General features: G+C 41.3%; 3 protein-coding genes across 7 annotated transcripts in view; all 3 read left to right on the forward strand.

The window, feature by feature from the left end:
• The window catches only part of slc23a2 (solute carrier family 23 member 2), a 19058-nt gene extending 5112 nt beyond the window's left edge, over positions 1–13946 (forward strand). The window contains exons 2-16 of one of the 2 annotated variants that reach the window (XM_029161125.3): positions 165–213; positions 1064–1281; positions 2442–2537; positions 2989–3105; positions 3672–3829; positions 4960–5048; positions 5192–5259; positions 5855–6036; positions 6505–6625; positions 7168–7324; positions 7662–7809; positions 7916–8021; positions 8206–8473; positions 8683–8778; positions 9083–13946. In XM_029161125.3, the coding sequence (XP_029016958.1) occupies positions 165–213; positions 1064–1281; positions 2442–2537; positions 2989–3105; positions 3672–3829; positions 4960–5048; positions 5192–5259; positions 5855–6036; positions 6505–6625; positions 7168–7324; positions 7662–7809; positions 7916–8021; positions 8206–8473; positions 8683–8778; positions 9083–9357 (2148 nt within the window). In that variant the 3' untranslated portion in view covers positions 9358–13946. The remainder of the gene's footprint in view (positions 1–164; positions 214–1063; positions 1282–2441; positions 2538–2988; positions 3106–3671; positions 3830–4959; positions 5049–5191; positions 5260–5854; positions 6037–6504; positions 6626–7167; positions 7325–7661; positions 7810–7915; positions 8022–8205; positions 8474–8682; positions 8779–9082) is intronic. The other variant, XM_029161126.3, reaches the window with a different exon arrangement.
• Positions 13947–14948: 1002 nt separating this feature from the next.
• rassf2b (Ras association domain family member 2b) lies at positions 14949–23350 on the forward strand. Of its 4 annotated transcripts, none has more exons than XM_029163219.3 (12): positions 14949–15252; positions 17679–17825; positions 17940–17980; positions 19237–19310; positions 19562–19637; positions 19812–19963; positions 20278–20399; positions 20537–20679; positions 21066–21219; positions 21347–21468; positions 21563–21660; positions 21766–23350. In XM_029163219.3, the coding sequence occupies exons 4-12, from the start codon at positions 19258–19260 to the stop codon at positions 21833–21835; spliced, it is 990 nt and encodes a 329-aa protein (XP_029019052.1). In that variant the 5' UTR covers positions 14949–15252; positions 17679–17825; positions 17940–17980; positions 19237–19257; the 3' UTR covers positions 21836–23350. The 4 variants fall into 4 exon arrangements, with proteins under 4 accessions (XP_029019052.1, XP_029019053.1, XP_029019050.1 ...); XM_029163218.3 differs by lacking the exon at positions 14949–15252 and adding an exon at positions 15293–17301; XM_029163220.3 differs by lacking the exon at positions 17679–17825 and having other exon boundaries at positions 14949–15256.
• A 240-nt stretch (positions 23351–23590) lies between these two features.
• prnpa (prion protein a) lies at positions 23591–25760 on the forward strand. The gene is made up of 2 exons (XM_055512158.1): positions 23591–23774; positions 24531–25760. Exon 2 carries the CDS (start codon positions 24541–24543, stop codon positions 25069–25071), a length of 531 nt encoding a protein of 176 aa, XP_055368133.1. The 5' UTR covers positions 23591–23774; positions 24531–24540; the 3' UTR covers positions 25072–25760.
• Positions 25761–25764: the final 4 nt, after the last annotated feature.

The following is a 25764-nucleotide window of genomic DNA, read 5'->3' on the forward strand; positions in this document are numbered from 1 at the left end:
GACTGAAAACGATTCTGATTCTAATAACTTTTGCTTGTAAATATATTCTGTCTCACATTAACTTGTCTCTCACCTCCTTCCTCTTCCTGCCTCTCTCCCCGGCTCTTTCCTCTCCTCCTCCTTTCATCTCCTCGTTCCTTTTTACCTCTGCCCCTTTCACACAGATGCTCCCAGCCGCCCAGCTTGACAGGAGTGATGGGATGTGTCAACTAGGTATTGCACCTATCCCAACATTTTACACTGCAAGCAGGGAAGCTGGCTGGGTGGGAAAAGACTTAGGATGCTCAAAGTGACTTTAAGATCTAATCCTAACAGACTCTTTTAAGAGATATTACTCAATTACACAATGACTTTGATCAAATCTACAATAAGTATATAAATTTAGTACTAGAGAGCAGAGACATTAGTGTGAGGATCTTATTCCATCCAATTTAAGACTCGAACCAGGCGTTTTTTTATTTTTGTGTACTTCTTTAAAGCAAATGCTGTGAATGAAATGGTTTGATTTCACCTGACTTCATGTGTCCACTTATTGTGTATTGAGCTGCAGGTATCAGCTTTTAACTTTTTCATGTGTTTCCAAAAACATTGACCTGGAAATAAGATAAAATTACATTGCAGACACGCTTCCATTAATGTTTCCGTCCTCAAGGTAGATTTCGTTCTGTGATGATTGTGTTCCTCCTCCTCTTTGTGACATTCTGTGTTTTCCTTTTTATTGCCCTCTCAGTGGCTACCCTCTCCCTTCTCCTGCTGCCTGTCAGCCTGTCGGCAACAGGGATGAGTTATTTTTAATACTGATGGTTCTACAGATGATTTTAGTATGCCCTGCAATTTAAAGGAAAATCTACCTTTTATAAATAGTGAGAGATAGACTTTCTGTATGTTTTAAGCCAAGACCAAAGCAGGAAATAGATCAAGGCTGACATACAATAGGCCAAGCTTGGCAACCCCTCAGCATCTCTAATGCAAATCAGAGCTGCTCTATGAAGTTAGAAAATTACAGAAAGAACTAATAAAGACAAAGATAATATATTTTTATCTTTTTCTCTTTTCCTAACAGATGAGGGCATTCTGGATGATGTAATCAGACCGACTGCTTCATCTGCAGTGTTCACACCAGAGCCACACAGAAGAGGGACAGAGAGAGAAAAGGAGGACGCTGAAGACACAGGCATGGGTGTTGGAAAGAATACTACCCCCAAATCCATGGACAGCAGCAGCGAGGGAGGATTATATGAAGAGGAGAGCAAACATGGTGCAGACTTCTACCCTATTCCGGTACTTGTCAATATTTATTGCCTTTGTATAATAGTCTTCATCCTCCTTCCCCTCCTCCTCGATACTCATCCCTTCTGACTGTTTTTTTTCCTTTGACTTGTGTCGTAAGATTAGCTTTTTTTTTTTTTTTTTTTTTTTTAGTATATCTTGTCATGTGTTTTTTTGAGTAGGCGGTGAAGTGCACACATACACAAACGGTCCTCATGGCCAGTTGGCGCCTGCTGCTGCTATTCGGTCATCCATTTCCTTTTGTTTTTGTCCACTTGGCAGGAAGCCAATGCTTCATGTAGATCAGAAAGCAAAATGATAGTTCAAGCATTCAAAAATCCCACTAAAAGTTCAATTATTATTATTAAATCTTGTGTTTCATTAAATGACTAATTATACAAAACTTAACTTTATGTATTAAAACAAGTTCTGTAAATTCACTTTGAACTGGATGCGATTAGTGCTTCATCGGAAGCAACATGTGCACTGTCATTGTGACGTAGGTGCTGAGGTCAAAGGAGGCACTCGAGTTACTGTACACGTCATGCTATGTTCGAGCAATCACATCTTGTCATTGAAGCCAAACAAAGAGAAGGACACATGATACAAGGCTTTAAAGACTTTAAACATTCTCTTGCAGTATTAGGAGATATTTGTGACTCTGTGTGAACCCTAGACCTCCTACAATTGTGTTTACATATTCATTGAGCTTCTCAGAGTTCATTCAGAAGTTTGCATACGGAAAGCTCCGTCGTCTGTCTCAGTGACCCTGCAGTAAAATCCAGCCGTGGAGTGTTAAGCCACACTAACACACATAAGAGCAGGTGATGGTAAAATGTGTATTTTCTAAAAATCTCCTGGAATGAAAACTTTCTGTATCATTTTTTCTTTCTCTATATCCTGGTATAATGTCTTAAAAGCAGATAGTCAAGAAGTAGTTCATGTGTGGCCTTTGTGAGTAAACAAATCCGGTGAATACATTTGTGTGCGTGTGCCAACAATTTTGCATTCTTTAAATGCGTTGTCATGCTCTCACGTTGATTTATTTATTTTCCCCAAAAACATTATGTAATTGTTTTCCTCAGTCTGCTTTCCCATATTCCTTGTACCACTTTGCATAATGTTACTGGAATAGCCTAATGCCTGCCATGTTAAATCAAATGCTTATCCAGGTGGTGGTTAATGGTTTGGGCGGTGCCAGTGGAGACCAGGACACTGAGAACACAGAGCTGATGGCCTACACTAAAGACAACCAAGGGGCTGAAAAGGTGACGCGAGAGAAAACCCTGAGACGTCAAACACAACTCACATGATTCATTAGTCATCAAAAGTGCTAGTTTGTTCCCACATAAGCCTTTTACACACACTGACATGCAGTCACGTGGCTCAAAAAGCTTACTCATACATTTTAAAGGCCCATACTTTGTCTTGCATGCTAATTTAGTATAATCACACAGCTGCTTTTCTTTTACTCCTGCTGTAATCCTTTAGATTTCTTCACCGAGGCAGTGATCAATTATTTTAAAGACTGTTTAGCGTAAATTTAATGTATTTTACCATATAACAAATTATGCTTTTACAATAAAGAGATTCTGGTCACTGAGTACATACGATTTGAACTAGAAATTCTTTTTGTAGTCAGAATTATTTTTTGTAAGTCATCTGTTATTAATTGTTGTGAGCCATCAATTAATAACATGTAATTTGACGTGTATGCAGAGCTCTATGTCTGAGACGTTGGACAGCACAGGCAGCATGGATGCAAAGAGGATGGACATGATCTACACTATTGAAGACACCCCACCCTGGTATCTGTGTGTGTTTTTAGGGTTACAGGTGAATATACAGTGAATTGTTTTTTATAATGCGTTATAAGTAATGTTTTACTGGTCACATTGTCTTTTCACCGATATGTTTACACCCCAATTATTTCTCATGAGACCAAAAACATCCACATGAATGCGTCAGATGTTTTGCTGTGGTTGTACGTCTGATTCACCTTAGTGTTCATAATACAACAAGACACTAGACACACAAATAGCCTCTCTTGCCATCACGTAGCCATAGTGCATTTATGTGCACTGACCCCTTGGACACTCAAAGCCAGGATCCTCTCAACTGTGACATAAAAATGCCTCTGGCGTAAGCAGTTATTTATTTAAAGATGTGCTTGATACTCAGAACAGAACACTGGGATGTTGGGTGTGTGTCATTGTGGACGGAATTGCACAGTTCAGGTTGTGTATGAGGAAATGTTAAGAATAAAATCATACAAAAGAAAAATCAGTTTACTGGAGTTGTCACTTTGCTGTTTTTCCCAGAGTCTACTTAAACCTGTGAGAACCATCAAGCCAAGTCTACCTGTTATAAGACAGTAAACACACACTGTCTTGTCTCTGCAGCACTACTTGACGTGTTTCAGTGGAACGATCGCGGTGCCGTTCCTCCTCGCTGAGGCCATGTGTGTTGGCTTTGACCAGTGGGCCACCAGTCAGCTCATTGGGACCATCTTCTTCTGTGTGGGCATCACCACCTTGCTACAGACCACGCTGGGCTGCAGGTACACACACACACACACACCCTGTCACACTGCAAAGACAGGGATCATTGTCACGCAGGTTTCTTCAGGAGAAAATCTTGTGTAGTTTCTGTCAGAATGTGGTTCTTGAAGAACATTTGAGCACATTGTTTGGATCATGGATACTTCACACTTGACCAACCTTTGTTGTCAGTCAGCTTTGCTTTTATTTGTACATAACGTGGCCCATAAGTAATTCAGTCCAGTTTTTTTTTCCCCCAAGGTATTTATCTCATTCGCTTTGTTTCGTCTCATCGTTCAACAGTAAAATAACAACTAACAGAGGACACGTTGCCATGAATTAGCGTTTATATAAAAGTTGATGTTGGTATGGCATTTTATTTTTCTGTCATTAAAGGAGTGAGTGAGAGGAAACCTTCCTTGTTTCAGCTTTTTCTAACAACCCTAAGCTTTTGATCATGCCATGGCTGATTCTGAGCATCTAATCTGAGCAGTAGCCGCATTATCTCATTCAGACAAATGCAGACAGACAGACACGCTCACTGTTCTTTCTGGCAGCTCCTCAGTGACCTTGACTGATGCCTTTAATGGAAATAGTGTGCAAACAATGTCCTGCCTGCTGCCTTTGAACAAAACCTGAGAGAAGCCGAGCCTCTAAGGAACACTTGTTGGTGTACTTCCCCCATAGTGCAAATAAGGAACAGAAATATGTCAGGAATCCTTATCTGGCCACATACCTGATGCAGCGTGACATTTTCACTTCTAATGTGGGATGATTTTCTTTCCTTTCCTGTGACATCTGTTGTTCCATCTCTAGCAGGTGTTTCTGGCCACCGTTTGCAAATAGGTTATCATTTTAATTTCAGTTCTTACTGCGTTGCTCCTTACTGTACATTTGTGGTTGTTATCATACAGCGGAATAGACTTTGAACTAGTCAGAATACTACAAAATCTAAAGTTCCTAATATTCTTTACAGTGGTGCTTCAGTCCACTATTTGTAGTGTTATAATGTTTAAAGACTACAAGTTCTGTTAGTGTCTCTCTTTATTTGATTTTATACATGCATTGCAATCAGGCAGCTGTCCACCCACAGCATTCGTGGATTTATTTGGGTTTCAAACATAATTTTTCAACTGTTTCTTGTGTTTAGGTTGCCTTTGTTCCAGGCCAGTGCTTTCGCATTCCTTGCACCAGCCAGAGCCATCCTGTCGCTGGACAAGTGGAAGTGTAACAACACTGGTAACTTTTTTTAGTCTGTCTCTTTCCATTATGGTACATCAGAAAGCAGTGGGGTTATTTATGTCAGGATGAATGATTGGAGTTTTGACTTTATACTTTTGTTATGAAATGATTTTCTTTTTATTGTTTTTACCTACTAACAGAGATTCCGATATTGAACGGAACAGAGCTCTTCCGCACAGATCACATTTGGCATCCAAGGATACGAGAGGTGAGCAAAGAAGGGAAAGGTTGACGGGAAGCTTGAAGAAATGAAGGGACACAATTGGGTAGATGTGTTCTCTTAGGAATAGTGTATAGATTTAAATTGCAAACGAGTCCAGGTAGGATCTGTCTGTACATGGTTGCAGGCTCTGGTTGCCTGTGATTTGTATTAACCTTTTCTGTTTGCGTGAGGCATGTGAGTAATTGTTGTTTGAGGCGTAAAGGGACAAACTCAATCAGACCAAATCAAATTGATGAGTGGAACATTGATGTGCCTGCAAGCAGGAACAGGTGTTAAAATACAAACACGGGCCTCCTGACACACAGGATTGTCATTTAAAGCTTTAAATAGAAAAACTAGATCACTGCAAATTCTGTTAACCCATCTTCTCTTTTGCTACTTCAACAAATATACGAAGTTCTAGTTTTCTCCTGCAAATGTATTATTACATGAAGACCAATTACCATAAAGCAGCCAAAAATCTGATTTATTGGTTTGGTATTTATATGCTGTGCATGGCATAGATCCACCATCAGATTTGTCAGTCCTATCTTAACATTTTATTATTGGTAACTTTAAGGTTTTTTTTTTTTTCTGTCAGATCCAAGGGGCTATCATAGTGTCGTCTCTGGTTGAAGTGTGCATTGGAGCCCTGGGTCTGCCTGGAATCCTCCTCAAATACATCGGACCTCTGACCATCACGCCTACAGTTGCCCTCATCGGCCTGTCTGGTTTCCAGGCTGCAGGGGAGCGGGCTGGAAAACACTGGGGCATTGCTATGCTGTAAGTAAAGTGACAGGAAGTGACAAGACAGGAATATATAGCTGTGATGCTACACGAGTGGAAGAACTCTGATTACTGTAATTCAATACATCCATTGTTCACCTTTTGTCACATGCGTTGCATTCGTCAAGGTGTATGCACAATGGTAGGTTTCCACCTTTCACTTTGTTCAGAGACTTAGCAGAAACTTAGCAACGCAATGTTGTGTCATGATGGTGATGTCATGTTTAGTCTGTGACTGGAGGCCGTCTCTCTCTTCAGAGACAAAGGGTATTTGTCTGTAATTGCCACTGATTTGGTCTTTCTCTGACGGTGTAGGATAATTGATTGGCCCTGGAGCTGCTGGGGCTCCAGCCAGCCATAAATGAGAATAATGGCACATATTCATCCAGTGTTAGTTCTATCCGTGAAGAAAACATGTGCTCATGTGATCCACAAATTCAAGCATTTGTGTTTTTCTGTCTGCAGGACTATCTTCTTGGTGCTGCTCTTCTCTCAATATGCCAGAAATGTTCACTTTCCTCTTCCGATTTACAAAGCTAAGAAGGGCTGGACTTCCTATAGGCTGCAGGTCTTCAAAATGTTTCCTGTAAGTAAATAAATGTTGTACATGTTGTATTTCAACTGCCCTTTGCGTCAGTCAGTCTGGGGAACCTGGGGCTTTTCTTATACTTATCAGTTGGTCTATGTAATTTGGTGTTCTTGTTTCTCCAACACAAACTAAATTCCCATTTAAGTCACAAATAATTTAGCAGAGTTCAGGTCATTGTTGTCCAGGACTTTATCTTTTTCTATTTGCGTCTCTTTCCCTGCCCTCTGCTGGTGACATCCTGTATGACTCATACTTTTACATCCAAGTTACCCAGCAGTCGTTGAATGTATTTTATTACCTGTTTGCAGGACCCAGCATAAAAGCTACAAACCTGTCGCACTTTAACTTATGCAGATACAACAATTAGGCTGTGCAACAACGGAGCTCAAGTACAAATTAGATTTGAATTTAAATATTGAACTATTTTACAGAATGAATGAATAAATACAACCTTTAGTAGAAACAAGTTGCTGCTGTAGGTAATTGCTGATTAAGATTGATGTTTTTTATTCTAAATGTTGCTTAATTTTCCCCCTCAGATCATCATGGCCATATTGGTGTCTTGGCTGTTGTGTTTCATTTTCACTGTGACGGATGTTTTCCCACCGGAAAAGGACAAATATGGCTTCTACGCACGCACAGATGCACGTCAAGGAATCCTTAAAGCCGCACCGTGGTTCAAGGTCCCATATCCCTGTAAGTGTTTTGTTGATGTCATGGTTCTCGCACCTGCAGCCGTAAATAATTCAGTTGCAGGGTCCCAACTGCTAACTGATATTTATATATTTAATAAATCAGAATTGTGACTTAACAATATTATGCTGAGGTTTGTTACCAGTAAATTTATAAATGATTTGATTTAACTTCAACTAGGTTCTAGATTCAAATGAAATAAATGAATTTAAATAAATGTAACTGAATTGAGATCCATATAATCAAACATTTAATTGGAGAATGAAATCATACAAGGATCAGCGAAACCTGCGGTAAACACAGGTAAAACATTTTGAAAACTGTACTTTCAACTCCGCAGTTCAGTGGGGAACTCCCACGGTAACGGCTGCGGGTGTGATTGGCATGATGAGTGCTGTGGTGGCTAGCATCATCGAGTCGATTGGTGATTACTACACCTGTGCTCGTCTCTCTTGCGCTCCTCCACCTCCTATTCACGCTATCAACAGGTACAGTAACTGTTTTCAGCCCATTCCAGTGTATAATTTTTTTTTTTTCTGATCATGTAGTCCATAATAGACAGCACAGCCAATTTACTGCCCTTTGTCTTTGCAGGGGGATATTTGTGGAGGGTATTTCCTGTGTCTTGGACGGTCTTTTTGGCACAGGCAACGGCTCCACCTCCTCCAGCCCCAATATAGGTGTCCTGGGAATCACAAAGGTAACATACATGTTAACCTTTGTGTTTTCATTTTTGTTCAACAGTGTGAGGACATGATTGACCTCTAGACTTTATTAAACTGTCTTCTAATGCAGAAAACAATAATTTGCAGCTTTACATAATGCATGTGTTCTTGTCCTGACTGGTTTTCCTGCGATCGTTCCCATCGTGGTTGCTCCTCCAGGTTGGGAGCCGGCGTGTGATCCAGTATGGAGCTGGCATGATGCTGCTGCTGGGGCTCGTGGGCAAATTCAGCGCACTGTTTGCCTCCCTACCCGACCCGGTCCTGGGGGCTCTGTTTTGCACTTTGTTTGGTATGATCACAGCTGTGGGACTGTCCAACCTGCAGTTTGTCGACCTCAACTCCTCCAGGAACCTCTTTGTGTTGGGCTTCTCTATCTTCTTTGGCCTGATGCTGCCGAGCTACCTCAAACAGAACCCACTGGTCACCGGTAAGTGGAGGGGAGTGTCCCCTACGTGTAACTAGAGCTGGGTGATGGTCTCATTTATTTCTAATGACGATGTAAAAGTATCCTTTTTAAATGAATAAACACAAGATTATCTGTTTTTACTGGAGGAGCGACTGTAAATGTTCTGTAAATGATTTTAAGATGCTGTCAGCTTTGATGTTTTCTTTTTTTTGTTTGTCTCTCTCTCTCAGGCATAATTGAGGTCGACCAAGTGTTGAACGTTCTCCTCACTACTGCCATGTTTGTTGGAGGCTGTGTGGCCTTTATTTTGGACAATACAATCCCTGGTGAAGTGTTTTATGAATTATTTTTCACACATTAAAATATATATATATATATATATTGTGGTTGGTGGTGTAAAGCTGGCAAAGAAAGCTAGTCCGATTAATGTTGCTTGAGACCACTATTTGTAGTGTTATTAAATATTTAAAAGCAGAACATCTGGCCATGATGTCATCTCAAGAACATTATAATGAAATTTCAACAAAACAATTATTCAAATTCCCACTTCTTATTTTAGACTATTTGTGTGTTTTTGAGGAGCATGTGGTTAATCTCTTTTTTTTTCCCCTTTTTTTCTTTTGCTGACAGGTTCCCCTGAAGAACGAGGGATCAAGAAGCTGAAACGAGGCTCTGGTGTCAGTGCAGCAGAACTTGAAGGGATGCGATCCTATGACCTTCCATTTGGAATGGACTTTATGCGCAGACACCCCATCTTCAAGTACATCCCTATCAGCCCCGTGTTTGCGGGATATTCATGGGGGAGACTGCAGGGGGCCTGCAGGGACAGAATGGGACATGGGGATGCAGTAGGAGGAGGAATGGGAGCGGAGGGAAGCACAGCGCCAGGAGAGAGTAGAGTATAGCCAAAGGTTGATGACTTCAGTGTTTGAATTTGGGGAACAAGGGATGGTACACTAAGGTAACAGGATGGGCGTGTGGAGGACGGGAGTGGTGCAGCGTTCAGGTGTGGAATCAGGTGTGATGTGCACCAATTCCCCTTGTCAATACTGTATGTGTTTATATTGCCTTGTGTTGGTCTTCTCCCTCGTTCCACTATGCTTTTTTTTTTTTTTTTTTAAAGTGCTGTAGCTAGTCACAGCATGAAAGATGTCGCCGTGCAGAGGTTAGTCTGTGTGTGTGCATATGTGTTTACAGTGTGCGGACGGAGATGATGTCAAACAATCGAAGCTGGATGTTTCATGATTCACCGCTAGCTTCTGCTGCTCGAGTCTTTCATAAAACATTTTGCTAATAGAGTAGAATAAATTCTGCCAATTGAGGATTGTGCTAAACATGACTCTAGTCTCGTTATGCAACCGCACTGAAGACTCAGGCGTGCACACACGCTCCCAAACAGCCTCACAGGAACTAACTTGAGTGCTACAACGCACGTCAGGGTCCTGCAGATAGGTGGAAGTAGTTTGCCGGATGTCCTTAGCCATGCAAAGTGATTGTGATTTTTTTTTCTTTGCACTCTGCTTTCTGCTTCTACCACATGAATGTTGCTCCTTTTGTGTCTTCAGTAAAATTCCACAGAGACCTGTTTCGCAGCACATTAAATCATCTCATGCAAGAGAGCTTCACACGGTTTTAGAGCAACATTCACATGTTCACACATACAGTTTGCTCATCTCTTTACGGTCATATTTTGTGTCATTCTCTAACAAAACCAAAACTCTTCTGTAGCTGTGTTGGGTAAGTGGTAATTGACTTCTTCATCATGGAACATAGTAGATTTTTATTTCATTTTTATATGCACATCTCAAGTGTTGGCACTGACAAAAGCTTTGAACTGATGAATGATGACAGCAGTGCTTTAACTAAAGCTACCGCTAACTGCGCACAGTAACACAGACAAGGCCTTATCCTAAAGAATTTTAATCCTTGTAAATATATACAAGGTTTATAAATATGGCAAAAAATGTAAGTGGATTTAACAAAAAGCTAATATAACATTTTACCTACAGAATGTCACCAAGGTGACTAAAGATGCAGCAGGATAATGCCCCTTACTAATAAATGTACAGCTAAATGACTTATAATTAATTTAACTGTTTAATTAAAATAAAATAAATATTTTGCAGTGGCCCAGTCAGAACCCAGACCTGAGTCCAATAGAGGCTCTGAGGAATGATTTCACAGTTCAGCTGACTGTCGTAAGACCTCTTCAAACCACCTGCATGAAAGTTTAATGAGATTTTCCCAAAAGACCCATCATTGTGTTTTATTAGCACATTGTACATTTCCAACAAATTCTTTTTCTTGCCACAACATTTCTTATGACCCGGGTGTAGAGAATTAAAATCCTCTGCTGATATTCTTTTGCAGTTTTAACAGTTCATCCCTAGTTTTTAGCATCAGTGAGTCAGTGTTGGTTTGTAATACTGACACACTATTGGACAGCACTAGTATATAGAATACAGGGTTTAATAGTTAACACACCGTTAACGCACGGATGGTGCATTGTGTTTGTGTGACGTCTGATCACAGGCTGATTGTTCTGTTTGTCCTCCTCCCGTCCTCTGTCGCCTCCTCACTTAGACTGCTTGTGTGTGTGAGTGAGTGTGAGATATGTATAAATATACGCTATGGCCACATGTTTGATGGTGTACAGACAGTTTCCGAGCATCAGTAGCCTGTACATTATTTACCCAGGTGTGTATAACGTGTCTGTAACTTGACGACACCCTGTGCCTCCGCTGCTTTATATGAACAGTTTGTAAATGTAGAGTTTAAGTAGCACACTGAGAAAGAAACAACTATTTATGACTAAATACTTAAGCCCACCTGAGATTTTTACCAAATGCTAAAAGGTTTTTTTTTTGTCCCTGTTTTGTTACCTGACACCAGTTATTGCCCAAAATTGGCAGACTTACATTTTGAAGTCCTTTCCCAAATGTTATCTTGTTTGTTAAAGCTATTTATTTATTTATGAGAAGTTTAATGATTCCTTGAAGCAGGTGTATGTTTCTATTGCACAGTTTTGGAAATGTATTTATTAGTTTACTCGTTTGAACCCTGTATTAAGGTTGCTGTGATGACAATAGACCGCTGCCTCCCTCAGTCGCCACCGCAGCCTGAGAACAGTTACGTCTTTTAACAGTGGTTTCTATTGTAAGACATAAGCTGCTTCTATTTCATTCCAGTTACAGTTGCAAGAAATGTAATGGTAGTGTTTGCAGTTTGTTTTCTGCCTTCACTGATGGTGAAAGGTGATCTGACTTTCACAAGAGACACAAATTAAGATGAACATAAATGTCAAAGTTTGAAAAAGACGACAACAATGTCCTTATCATCAAACAACAGGATGGTGGAGACTGGTTTCGCTATTACATTTCTAACATTTATGTTTTTAATCTTAAGTATTTAAGCTCATAACTGATATTGCTGAAATATTTTTTTTTGATAATACTTGTGACTTTGGTGCAGCTCAGATCACGTTTCATGAGCAGTTGCTGCAGAAATCATTACATACAGTGCCATTACTTTTCACTGTACATCTGTAGATCACATTTTTGGGTACATAAGAAAACATTATTTCACTGACTGTGCCAAGAACATCAGAGTAGGAGCCTTTTCTAAAATGTCAAGACAGTGCTTCTATATATTTTAAGTATGAATGTGTTTTTAACTTAAAGACAAGCGGCCGAACCACCTTGTGACTAACTGTGCTGACCTTAGACCACCAGCATGTCTATAGCTGCATTAAGACCCTAACACCCTACGTTACTTTGGTCACAGAAACCTGGGAGCAATGAGTTAAATGTTCAGTCAGTTGTACATTTTTATATTCTGAGATGTTTTCTTTCTGCGTGGAATGACTAAACATTGTTTTAATATTTTCAGTCTATGCTTCACTCTGCTTTTCTGCTTTCTTCTACCTGTAGTACTGCACTGTTTCCTAGAAAAATTACTGCTGTAGAAGTTTCATCAGGCTAAACCATTGGAGATTTTCTAAAACATTGCCCCAAAATACTTAGACTGTATCAGTATTTTATCAAATTATGTGACCTTTTCCAAGAAATATTTTGATTTGAACATCCATGTCTCACTGAATAATATCTTTTTCTTAGACAAGTGATACTGTACTTCTATGTCCAATCACACAGACACGAGTGGTGGACTCAGAATTGGGGCGTAGCTAGTTGGTGACAACCAATAGGGACAGAAGCTGCAAATCTAAACCATCTTTCTTTAAAGACTGTCTTTAATGTGGATACTTTTATGAGGAACAGTCTAATGGATTAAACAAAATTATAACGGTTTAAATGTAGACTTATTGGGGGAGTTGCTGTTTTGATTGTATTAGGCTGTACAGGTGTACCTAATAAAGTGACCACTGAGTGCAGTTAAAGAGTTAGTTGGCTGTAGGTTAATAGTTATTGGCACAGCAACTGCTGTTTCTGGGGCTTTCCAGGGTAAATGATAATAGAGGTCAGAGAGCAGCCACTGCCTCTTTTTGAGTCCTTCTTAGAAGCATATGGTTCTTTATTACATACACACTCATGCACAATTTGTGATCTTGTTTTTGGTCTTGTCATATTTTTCATGCAACCAGTTTGATACTCCCATTTGCATCCCCTCTCATCCCCACCACACCCCCCCGGTGGTATGTGTGTGTAAATTGGGAGCTACTGTTGTTTCTGGATGTGGGAGAAGGCGCCTGCTGGCCACTTACTAAGAACCCATTGATCTCTGGCAGCTGAGTGAACCTGCCTTAACACCAAACTGCAAGATTGGTTTCATTGTGCTAAAATCCTCTTGATTTGTTTGTTCATTTATTTTAAAATAATTTGCCCACACACCTCCTTTTTAGAGACAGTACAGTTACAGAAATGGCTAAAATACAGTAAAAACACCTTTCATTTTACAAGCACAGACACTTCATGATGGGTTTCTGGCTAAAATGCATATAACATAGTTCAACCACGGTTCTTAAGAAGGAGGTCATAAGGCTGGTAACACAAAGGCATCAAGCCCTTTCATTTATTTTGAAGGGGGTGTCTGAAGAATATTATTGTTGTATCTTTAAAATTTTGTTTTTTTATACATAGTTTTTATCTTTTTTGCAAGCAAATATTTTTAAGAAACAAATAACTTTTAATCCTAAATCATGCTGGAAAACGCACCATTTTGTTGTACTTTTGTTTTTAAGTACAAAATACATTTTGATCATATTTTGAGTCTGTGGTATGTTGGAATCTTATTTGTTAGACCTTTTCATATTGTATTTTTTTACTTTAACATTGCCGTCTATGTTATCACCTTTCAAGTATAAATCAAAGAATGAGCTGAGAAACTTTAAAATAGATATTGAATAGAAGGAAAATGTATATTTAATGGAATAAAGTTTGCTAAACCTTCTGTAAGAGAAATTGTGTAAACTAATTGTAGCAAGAAAATGTTTTATTCTTTGTTCCTAAAACTATTTAATAAGATGTTGCAGAATTGATGCAGTCTTATGTCTTTTTTGATCGCCAGGAAAATAGACAGACACAACCTTTTTGCTTTTCAGGACCTTAAGTGCCAAAACAACATTATTTACAATAAATAAATGTCTTATCTACATCTTTTTACTTCATGCAGTATATTCTAGCAGTTCTGTTAATTTTCTTTAAGTATTGACAGTTTAATTATTAGACTCAGTTTTTCTAATGGTGTTTGCGTGCTTGTTTTTAAATATACAGATTTAGATCCAGCTCAAGTCTTTTATGTATGTACATTACTTTTGAGTCAGAACAACAACTGAGAATCTTTTGAAATATAAGAATAAAATGAGTAAAGTTTAATACTTAGCTCATATTTTAGAGGACTTTCCAGATTCTTGACACATCTGACAGCCCAGCGAAGGGGATGCGCTCTGGTGAATTAAAAACATTTGTGAAGCTTAGTAGCTTTCGACTTGGTTCCTGTGAGGTCATCTGACCTGTACTCGGTGACTATGAAGATCAACTCCAGCTCAGTTGAGTTGTATAAAATGTCCCCTTTTTGTAGATGTGAAATGACTACAAACAAATAAAGCTGACAAGCTGTGTCATATACTCACTTATACACACTTATAGCCAACGATGTGAGAGCGCATGTATACCATTTTTATAACCCTTTTTAGATTATCTGTAGTTTTTAATTAACCTCTGTGTAAAATGGGACCATGTCACACAACAGCCATGTGTCAAGTTAGGACAAAAAACAGTAACTTCTAATTTTTTTTATCCTGGTCGATTTGAGCTCGCACGCAGTATAAGAATTACAAAGTGTGTGTTTTAACTTGTAACTACACTGGTTGAGTTTGTTGTGTTAACCACTGTTAGTTTGTTACCTCTCAAATGTTGGCCTACACTGAATACTAATGTCAACCTGCGCTCTTAAAGGCTCTCCCTTTGTTTTCGCGTTTCATTCAGCGTGAACAAAGGGGCGTCAAGGTCGCTCTGTGATTGGCTCCTTGCCAGGCCCGCGACGCCGCCGAGCCGCGAGCTGACGCGCGAGCGCCGCCACAACAGATGGACCCCTCGCGCTCTCCGCCTCCCCGCGCTGCGAGCTTGTGGTGGATGCACGCGCCCCTGCGATTGTTCCTAACCGCGGGAGCACGAGCGCACCGTGCGAGGAGTCTCCCCGTTAACGGGCACTGACGGGCAGAGCGAGGGGTGGGAGCGGAGAACCGGAGGTGGACGCGGAGAAGCTGCGTCCCCGAGTTTGGCGAGACGCGGCAGGAGCTTCAAAACTCGGCGGAAATCAGGCAGAAGCGTCGGGGAAGCTAAGTAGGTTGGTCATGGTGATGTTTGCTGGCTGATGGGTGTAGTTGGACAAATAGCGCGATTGTTGGAGCGGACGAACACTTGGCTGAACGCTTAAACAATATACAATGAAAACAGGCGTTCGGGCGATACGAGGAATCACATGTGGGGTTTAAATGGCATGTAGTGGTAACGGGCTCCTCGGCACTAGATGATATTACGTGCTGTTATCACGAGCAGCGAGCCTGGCTGTGTCTGAGTAAACGGGTTACATAACGGCGGCAGATAGTTAGGATTCAGGCGGACGGAGCCTCAAGTCAGTCCTCGGTGTCTGGGCCTGTCACTCGGCAGCGTTTTGGCTCACCTGCCTGAAATAAAATGGAAAACGCACAATTTAGTATGGAGTCAACTTTAGTGTCAGTGCGTCCGCGCCAGGTTCACTCCTAAACCCATTATTAGAACCTTGGTGAAGGATTCTGTCCACGGGTTGGACCTGATTTGCTAACGTGACTTTACCAAATTCTCTTCAAATGTAAATTTTTGATCTATCAAATATCATGGCAACAAATTCACACCACACGTTTGCAAAACCATTTATGACAAATGTTTGGCTTTGTTTATTCGAATGGTCCAGAACGCAGACATGCCTGTTTTATTACTGTAGAAGGGCCGAACGGGTCTTATTGTGTCAGTCAACAAAGGGGAGCCAATGGTTCTGGTTTGCTGTGAGTTCTGTGGCAGACGTGCTTTGAGCCCTGGAACGCTTCTGACCACGCTTTTCCTTACAGGGAGAAGCAGGAGGAACCCCCAAGCCTATTTTTGACTCAGTGTTGTTGTGTCTTTGCTGGGCCTCAGATGTTTTTGTTGTTGCTATGACAATGCTGATAATAGTGGGTCCGAGCAGCAGCGCTGTGGGGGCTGAAGGCAGCGGTGGTGGTGGTGGGTTTGGAGGAGGACCGGGTGTCGTGACCTATTCATTGGCCGTTTCAGCCGGAGACGTTGACGGAGGAGGTTCAAATACAGCGGGGCAGGAGGGCAAAACCGGGCCTGGACGGGCTCAGTGAAAGAGCGAGTGGGGGAGAAAATCAGGATCTGGTCACGGGAAAGATGAATGCGTGAAAAACAGCCTGAGAGCAGACAGATGACAATTTCCTAATTATTCTAATGGACAGCCATGAACAAATTGAGTTAGTGGAGTTGGAACGATTGAGCAGATGAAGGCAAATGAGACATGAAGATACAGGGAATGAGGAGTAGATGGAGACGGAGGATGGACCGTTGCTGTAATGAGGCACTGGGGAATTGAGAAATCAATGAGATCTACGTTTGGACTGCAGACAGAATGTACAGAGGACGGCTCCCTGATGTGAACCCGGACTGGATCAGCTGTGGGTCTGTCAGGATGAGTTTATTAGCTGCCGATGGCTTCCAAGTAAAGGCAGAGCCGTTTCTCAGCTGTTTAAATGCCACACAGATCATTTCCACAGACTGAGGCCTCCTGGCCATAACAAACATCTGTTACTGGTGTAGAACTGCCTTGTTTAAATGTCAGCACACATTGTACAGTGTCATGGGCTGTAGTTGAAGAATCCAGTGGTCACTTGAAAAACTGCAGCGATTATTACAATGTTTTTAGCTGCTTTAAACCTTTTTGTCTGCCAGATAGATTTTCTGATGCTGGTTACAGAAACCATTTTTAATCAATTCTGACAGTGTGTTTGAGAAATATTGTAAATCAAATTACAATATATCTGTGACAGCTCTCATAAGAAGCCATACAAACTGGACTTTAGTTTTAACTCAAAATGACAAAAGTGTATTTATACACACATTTCACCTGCAGCAAAGTCAAATGTTGAATGTCTAATTTAAGCAGACGTAACCTCGAGTATCATCTGTTTCCAGAAGGCTCAAAGTTTACATGGTCTTGTGACTCGCCAGACAATTACAACATTGACCTGACAGCTGTCTGTCTCAAACCACTGGCATCACCTATTAAAGAGTCAAGCACAACGAGCCCTCGACCACAACCGGGCTATTAAAGACTAATGATTTCTATTGTGCAGGTCAACGGTAAGCATGTGTGCATGACAGGGCTAATAGAGGCACTGAAATATTAATAGACCTTGGCAGGAGGCTGGGCTGATTGGTATTTAATATTTAATTTTAGTAGAACATATTTCTAATCAGTTTGTCAGTCTGTTTTTATAGGCTCCGTGTGTTTAAAGCTGGACCCTGTTCTAATTATCACATTTTAAAGATATTTATACTGGAAGAAGAGGAATTAGTTTAGTGCGTCACTGAAGATATTTAGTCATTATAAACACAATTAATAACCAGTTTTGTTTGCATCCTGAATAAATGACAAACAAAATGTAATCAATTCCAATCTACATCTGTGTGTGTGTGTGTGCATAAAGTCATTGTACATTGATAATTCATCTTTGCAGCTTGAATTGAGGAAGTTTTCGGCCGTGTAGCAGCTCGTGTCAGTTTCCTGTGTGACTGACTGAGTCAACGAGGAAGTGATTTACCGGAAGGGGAGCGCTTCCTTTAAACACCCCCACTCTGCCCTGTCCCTCACAAGAAAGGACCTGGTGGGCTGTTTGAAGTAGACACCTGAGAGGCAGACCTGCCTCCAGTACCTGCAGCGTTTACCTGCCTAACGTTTCTCCCTCTCTCTCGCTCTCTCTCTCTCTCCTTGTCTGCAGCTCAATCTGTCCGGTGACTCAACAGATCACTCCTCAGAACGGTAAGAGTCCTTACTGTCTTCTAACAATAACGCCCTACAGCTACGCTTTCCTTCTGTATTTGTGGTTTCTATGTTTTCAAAGTGCTGAATACATTAAAACTAGTGATATGAAATGTTATGTGGAACGGTGCTTTTATAAAGAGAGAGCTTTCCACTGTGTAACACAAATTACAAGGGCCACTTCTGTGGTTTTGCATTTTCACCCCATTTACCACAAGTCACGTGTTTTAAGCTACTGTGTCCTAGAATGATTCACACTTTGTTTTCTTGTCATAGAAACCAGTATTATAGTACATATTAATTCCTTTCTATTTGATTAAAACATTGCAGTGATGAATAAACAACTCACTAGAACGAAAGACGAAAAGGTCCAGCTGTTGATTCTGTTCATGGTTTCATAAAAGCCCATCTAGATGAAAACATTTCAGAAACCCAAGCAGGTAAATGTCGTGCTGAATGCAGAATAATCTGGAAATCACTCAAGTCACTGATGTTGATCTGTCTGGATGAAACTGGTGAACTGATAGATTAATGCTGCAGATGCTGATAATGGATCCTGAACTTGTCTATGAACATAATATGTTTTTGTAGTAAAGGAAGAATGAGTTTAGTGTTTTTTAATGAAAGCTTTTATTTTTTAATCTGTGTGTACAGACAGCATGCATCTTCTGTAATTGTATGCATATATAGGAATATTGCATAGAATTACATGGGGCGTCTTCTGCCAGTAGCATGTGTGGATATAAAGGTTGAGGCAGCTGAATTTATTGGCTCAGCGTGCGGCCCATGTGTCCTGCACCTGTTTGCCTCTTTCCGGGGGCTTCCTGCCTCCTCTGTAGATTAACTGAAAGAAGGAAGGAGCGCTCCACCGGGGGATGGTGGAGTGCCACGTACAACAGCTGCATCAGTGTGTACGTGCATCTGTCCTGAAGTGGTAACACGTGAAAGCGACAGAGGGAAAACTTTAATTAAAGGCGTAAACAGAGAGGAATGCATTCAAGGCAGGAGAGCGGAGAGCAGCTGTCTCACTTCATCACACATCCACAGGAAGGCGTATCATACTGCTGTAGATTTCTACTGTAAGAAAGAAATCTGACAGGAAATAAACAATGTTATTGTTTACTGTCTGGAGATTTGCCTCCTCTTCCTGCAATCACTTTCTTCCTCTCCAGGCGGCCCTCTCCATGTCTGCTGGTCATGAGGAGTCATGAGTCTGAGTCTAAAGGATCATTAACTGTTGCTTCTTTGTCTCCCAGCTCCTCTCATGCTTGCTGACAATGGATTACACACAGAACGGGGTTCCAATTGGAGAGAACAAGTTCATTAGCAAGTAGGGATCATATAACCATTACTACAACACATGCCGGTACTCATTGTGTATATTCGTGTGTATCTAAAGCAACGTCCTGCTGGTTGTAAATAATGTTTTCTTAAGGATCCAGTCTTGTCTGTGTGTTGGTGCTTTTGTTTTCTATCTCTTATAACCTTCTTTTTACATAAGTGGAGTACACCATGCCATATTAGCATACTGGCCTATTAAACATGATTTCCTCCTCAATTTTTTAACATCTCTGTTTCCAGGGCAACAATACTCTCACATCTTAAGACGTACAACCTCTACTATGAAGGACAAAATCTACAACTCAGACACAGAGAAGTGAGTATTTGCAGCTTTTCCTTCTGTGTGTTTGCATTTGTAAATTTTCTAACTGTAAAGGCTTCATCTGTCTGTCAGTTCTTACCATAGCCCAGTAGTAAAACTGTTCACTGTGTGTTCACTGTGTACAGTGTGTGTGTTTGTCTATTGATCAAAGCTCTTCTCTGTCAACAGGAAGAGGGGGAGTTGATTGTTGAGGGCTTGCTGAACATCTTCTGGGGGTTGCGGCGACCAATTAGGCTTCAGATGCAGGATGACCACGAGCGGATCAGACCACCCCCCTCCTCCACGTCCTGGCACTCTGGCTGCAATCTGGACAGTCAAGGGTAAGATGTCCACACAGATCCAGTTACACGTCACTGACCGGAAATGGTGATACATCGTAGGTCACAGGGGGCAGATATAGATTATGTCTGCCTATGCCTGATGGTAAATGAAGGGGTGTCATTTATGTGCTGTATGTTTCAGGGTGACATCATTTATGCTACATAAGAACATGTAAAAAGCTTTACATGCAAGGGGGAAGCTTTGTTTGCCTTTCATGTTATAAGAAAGAAAGTAAATATGATCCGGCAGCAGGCATCTCTCTCACTGTGTGTCTCTCTATCTTTTACTCCTGTTCTTTGTTTTCTTTTTGTAGTTCGCCCAATAGTGTAGATGGTCAACAGACACTGCCACAGAGCCCGCCCACAGTGGAAGTGACGCCGCCTGACAACCAACTGGAAGACAACGGTGTGATGGAGGAACACTCGCAAGAGGAAGGTGAGGCGCTTTACCGTGAATATGGAAACACGCTGCTATACGCTGTTCACCTGTTTGATTTACATTGTCCCATAAGATTAATACAATAAAATTATTAAATGACAAACACTGTAATGGTATTCTTTTTGATTGGGCAGAGGAAAGTGACAACTCCAGTCAGCTGCTCAGGACAAAGAGTGACGCCGGGGTCCTAAGACGCGGCCAGAGACGATCGCCGAGTGACCAGAGGAAAATTCGCCGCCATCGCTTCTCCATCAACGGACACTTTTATAACCATAAGGTAACGTCAGCCTCAGGTGTTTGTCTGTGAACTTTTCAAAAGTCTCAGAAATATTAGAATATTTGCCCTTATTAGTTTTATTAGTTGTTAACACACTAATGTTCTGTAGTTGTAAGAGCTAGCGCATGTATTTTTCAGATGTTATAGCTAATAAAAATGTTTCATTTTTATATAGTTTATACAACTGCTTCCGGTGTTGGCTGAGAGTGGAAATATAGGTTGAAACATATTGGATTATTGTGCATTGTGTATAGTTCCTTTCGTATAAATGCTACATGGGGACATTTGATTAGAATTAATATAATAACCATTACATATTTAGAATAAATACTGGAAAAGCTACATGACAAACTAAGTAGACTGATCTACTGTATTCTTTCTCTCAGACAGCAGTGTTTACTCCTGCTTATGGCTCAGTGACAAATGTTCGGATCAACAGCTGCATGACGACGCCTCAGGTGCTACGAGTTCTCCTCAACAAGTTCAAAATTGAAAACAGCCCAGATGATTTTGCAGTGTACCTTGTCCATGCAAGTGGAGGTGAGTGTGAATTATTGCTTTTACTTGCTCTTTGTCCACATTGAGCTGTTTTACTGTATTTTGTCTCTCCCCAATTTTACAATGGTGCTCGTTTGTGACACTTGTTGTGGATGTGTAAACGTTTCAGAGCGTATGAAGCTGAAGCGCAGTGACTACCCTCTGGTGCTGAGAATTATGCAGGGCCCCTGTGAGCAGGTCTGCAAAGTTTTCCTAATGGAGGAGGATCTGGGAGAGGAAGTCACATATGATGTAAATCACCACATTCACTGTAGAAATGTATGAACTCTGTTTGTGCATACACAACTTAAAATATTCACATTTATGTGCTTTATGTCTCCACTAGGTGGCACAATATATCAAGTTTGAGATGCCTGTCCTGCAGAGCTTCATCACCAAGCTGAAGGAGGAGGAGGACAGGGAGGTGCAGAAACTCAGAAGAAGGTACAAGAAGATAAAACCTCTTCTGTCATTTGATCTTACAAAAATTGTCACACAAAGGTTTGAATCCCAACACAAATGTCATATGGCCTTATAACTGTCTTGCAGGTATAATTATCTGAAGTGTATAATTGAGAAGCAGCTGGGATGTTTTCCGGAGGGAGCAAAATGTATGTGATCTGTTCAACTATGATGAGGACAAGCTCCACCACATCAACGTTTGTCTTCACCCAGACATGACCCAGACCCGGCCGACGGGACTCCAACGCATGTCTTTCAGTGATTATGTCACTCCTCTGATTTCCTGCCTCTGCATGGAGCCAAGTTCAAGTTGGTGCACCCACCGCTAAACCTTTAACATGCCATATGGTTTGCATGTTAACTGTAATCATTTGAGCAATAGTGAGAAGAATCATACAAACTCACACAACCTCAAAATATCTTGATGAAGACCAAATCCCTTTCTTTTCTTTTCTTTTTTTAATCTCCTTGTCATAACTTACAGTTAAGACAGAAAAACATTCTTCCGGTACAGAGCAGAATGAGCCGATTGTGGGAAAGTGTCTTCTAATACCTAAAAGCACAAACCTGTGGTCTTAGCAAAGTGCCTAGTCAAAGGGTTCCACAAACACCTGGATAATATTAGTCTGAAATTATGACTGTTCTAAATCTAACCTTTTTAACAGAACAGTAGAACCTTATAACCACATGCCAATCATTTCGTGGCCTAAAGCATGTGTAGAGAAGTCAAAGTGTCCTGAGGCTTCTCAAAAAGCTGTGTTTGAGGATTCGTAAAATGTTGAAGTAGAAGTTACAGACGCTCACAGCTAACACTGTCCAAACCAGTCATCTGTGATTTTCCCTCAGATATGAATGTTAAAGACATTTTAATACTGAGGTTGAGAGGACTAACTGCTGCCGTATGACGCTACCACCAGCAGCCAGACAGCTTTACCTGGTGTGAAGACTGGACTAATCACTAATCCACCCACCAGCACACGGGGAGCACAATAATAAACAGACTGTTAGTGCTATAAGACGCCAAAGCCACGTGTGGTCACTGTGAATTTGAAATTGTCTGTTTTCTGATTTGTAGTTTGAAACAGACTAAGACGTTGGTCCCAGAGTTGCTGGTTGGTGGATTTTCTTACTTTGGACAGATTCTGTTTGGTTTTTTCCAGTTTTTATGTTAGGCTGAGTTGAGTGCAGAAGCTGTCTCTGTCCTCTGATGTATATGATAAGATCTGTCTCATGCAGAGCCCTGGCTGATGTTGGTCACAAGCTCCATTTACAAATACTGAATTCCAGAAAACTCAGATTGTTTTATACAAATTGAGGGGATCTGACACAAAAAGCACAAAAAAGAGCGAAATCCCTGTGACTGTGAATAATGATTAATTAAGGTGAATGAATGTATGAAAAATTATTTCAAAGCCCTATGGTTTGTTTCCACGTGTACAAATCTCTGCCTGCGTTCGCTTTAGTCAGTGTGTGTGAGTTTAACATGTTGCTGTACAGTTCATGGTAAACTGTGTCGCCAAGTGAGTGCGTGTGAGACCGTGTGCATGTTTTATTTTTGGTGACTTGCCTGCTTTTGTATCGTCTTTGACAAAGATACTTTAGTCTTTCAAATGTAGGGGATTTGTCGTACGATGATTATTTAATAAAAATGTTATCTTGACAAATGATTAACATACATAAATCTGTAATCTCCTTCTGTCTCATCTGGGTCAAAGCCGTGTCATGTAACATCCCTTTTTATGTAACTGTGCTGAAATCTCCTGTAAATTAAAATGATACCAGTTTGCTCAGGCAACACATTCAGTAAGACGGTGGAAGCTTCAGGAGAGCTCATTAAGTGTCCTGCTTAATTTACTCACAGCCTGGTTAAATAATCCAGACTGATTTAGCCACAGACGCGGGTATTTATGTGTGATGCCAGCGGTACAGCCGCTTAGTGAGCAGGTGTGAGACTGACTCACTTCACCCGATGGAGGATGACAGACCTGTCCTGACACACATCTACCCACCGACAGTGAAAGGAGTCCGCACTCGCTCGTTGCAGGAGACGAGCCTCATCTCGACCGCTGCTCAGCTTCGTTTCAGCCGCTCAGCAGGTCAGATTCTTTAGAAGTAGTGACATTTAATATAAAATTGTGTTTAGGTTTTTATCAGGTTGTTTCAGTTGTTCCTAATTTCTGTTATACTGTATGTTTTGTTATGGTATTTAGTACTGTGGATTACATTAATCATTATTTCTTATACAATATGTGTGTGTGACATGTTTGGCCATTTAACTCAATATTCACATTCCGGATGCTGAAGTTGCACAGCTGGACTTTAACATATCTTTAGTTTCCAGTCTAAGGTTTTCTGCTTTAAATGTTCTATGAACTAGTTTTTCTGATTTTATTCATCAAACTCATTGTTGATGTTTCTTGCATTGTGGTTTATTTCCTTGTTTGTTTGTTTTTTTTTTTATTTGTTTTTCCTGTCAAAAAAGTGTTAAGTTAATCATGTAGACGTGAGATTATGTTTTAGGTCTTGTTTATCCATTAATGAGGTGAAGGTCCTGTATTTACAGTTAAAGCAGGATCCTAAGCAGCATTTAGAGATTATAAATGCTTCACCTGGTCCCGTCATCACAGTGTCAGGCTGGGTCGTAGTGCTGACGTTGTTTATGTAAGATCTCTTTCTCAAAGCTGGATTAGGAGCTGTGATCTCCACTGCTCTCAATTTATCCGCAATGTAAAAATACCACAGCAGAATAAAGCTGGAGCCAGAATATCTCATGTTTATGGCAGCAGTACTTTGCCTAAGTATTTCCATGTAGCAGTGCATTTGCTAATGCTGCTTTCCCACTTGTTTTACAGATTAAAGACCATGCTGGTCCTGAAGAAGCTGCCTGTTACCGTGACCCTCTGCCTCCTGCTCCTCGCGGCACTGCTGCCCAGCTGCGAGGCCCGCGGTGGACGTGGAGGTGGGGTCTTCAGAGGTGGGGGAGGCAGCCGGGGCGGTGGATACAACCGGGGCTGGGGAGGTGGCGGCGGCCAGGCCTACAGACCTCCACCCGTCCAGAGCAGTGGCCCCAGTGCAGGAAAGGTAGCCGGCGCCGCTGCAGCGGGCGCTATAGGAGGAGCGATGCTGGGCTCTGCCCTGAGCCGCCCCGGCTACGGCTATGGCTATGGAGGGTACGGTGGATATGGGGGGTACGGTGGATATGGAGGGGGCTATGGCTACCCAGGCCACGTAGGGGGTGTTGCATATCGCCCCCGGCCCAACTATGAGCCAGAGGGCTCTGGAGATATGGAGTACTACACTGGAGCCTCCAGCGGCCCCATCTACAACAGCATCATTGTTGTCATCGGCTCCCTCGTGTCCCTGGTGATGGGCCACTGGGTGGTAGCCATGTAAAGCAGGCAACAGCTGGGACGGGCGACCTAAACCACAACCTGACAACCACCCGGAGCCACGCTGGGCGACAAGCCAATGACTTTGTGCTCAAGAACACTCTTTTTAAAAATGTGTAAAATATTATAGTGGAAGGATGTTAATCAACAGTTTCCATTAATAATCACCTGTGACACGACCGCTGGTTAATCCGCAGACGTGGAGGTTAAAGGCCGGTTGAACCAGTGGTCTGGCAGTCTGAGGGTAGTTAGCCGATAGGCCAGCCGCTGCTGTACGGTGCTACCGCCAGACGGCTTTACCTAGTATGACGACTGGATACGGTCTGACTGTGTCCACAGGAAGCACCCACCAGCACAGGCAGAGCAGGATAATTAAGGTTATTTGTTCTGTCATAAAAGCACAAGTTACACGTTCTAGTCCCAGTAAATGTACATTTCTCCATAATGTCTTGATGATTTTTGGTGTAAATAGAACCAAATACGTTGCTGTTAGATGGATTTTCTTACCTTTGGGCAGATTCAGTGTTTTACTTGTTTCCTGTTTCCAGTGTTTATGTTAAGCTAAGCTATGCTAACCTGCTTTTTCCTGTAGTTTCATATCTTTTGTATTGACAGATTGTAAGATGTGAATCATCTTATGAAGCTATGTAAGAAACTGAATAAATGTATTTTCCTTTTAAAGAATAATAATTATCTT

This window comes from Betta splendens, chromosome 9 (assembly GCF_900634795.4).
Source record: "Betta splendens chromosome 9, fBetSpl5.4, whole genome shotgun sequence".
Lineage (NCBI taxonomy): Eukaryota > Metazoa > Chordata > Actinopteri > Anabantiformes > Osphronemidae > Betta > Betta splendens.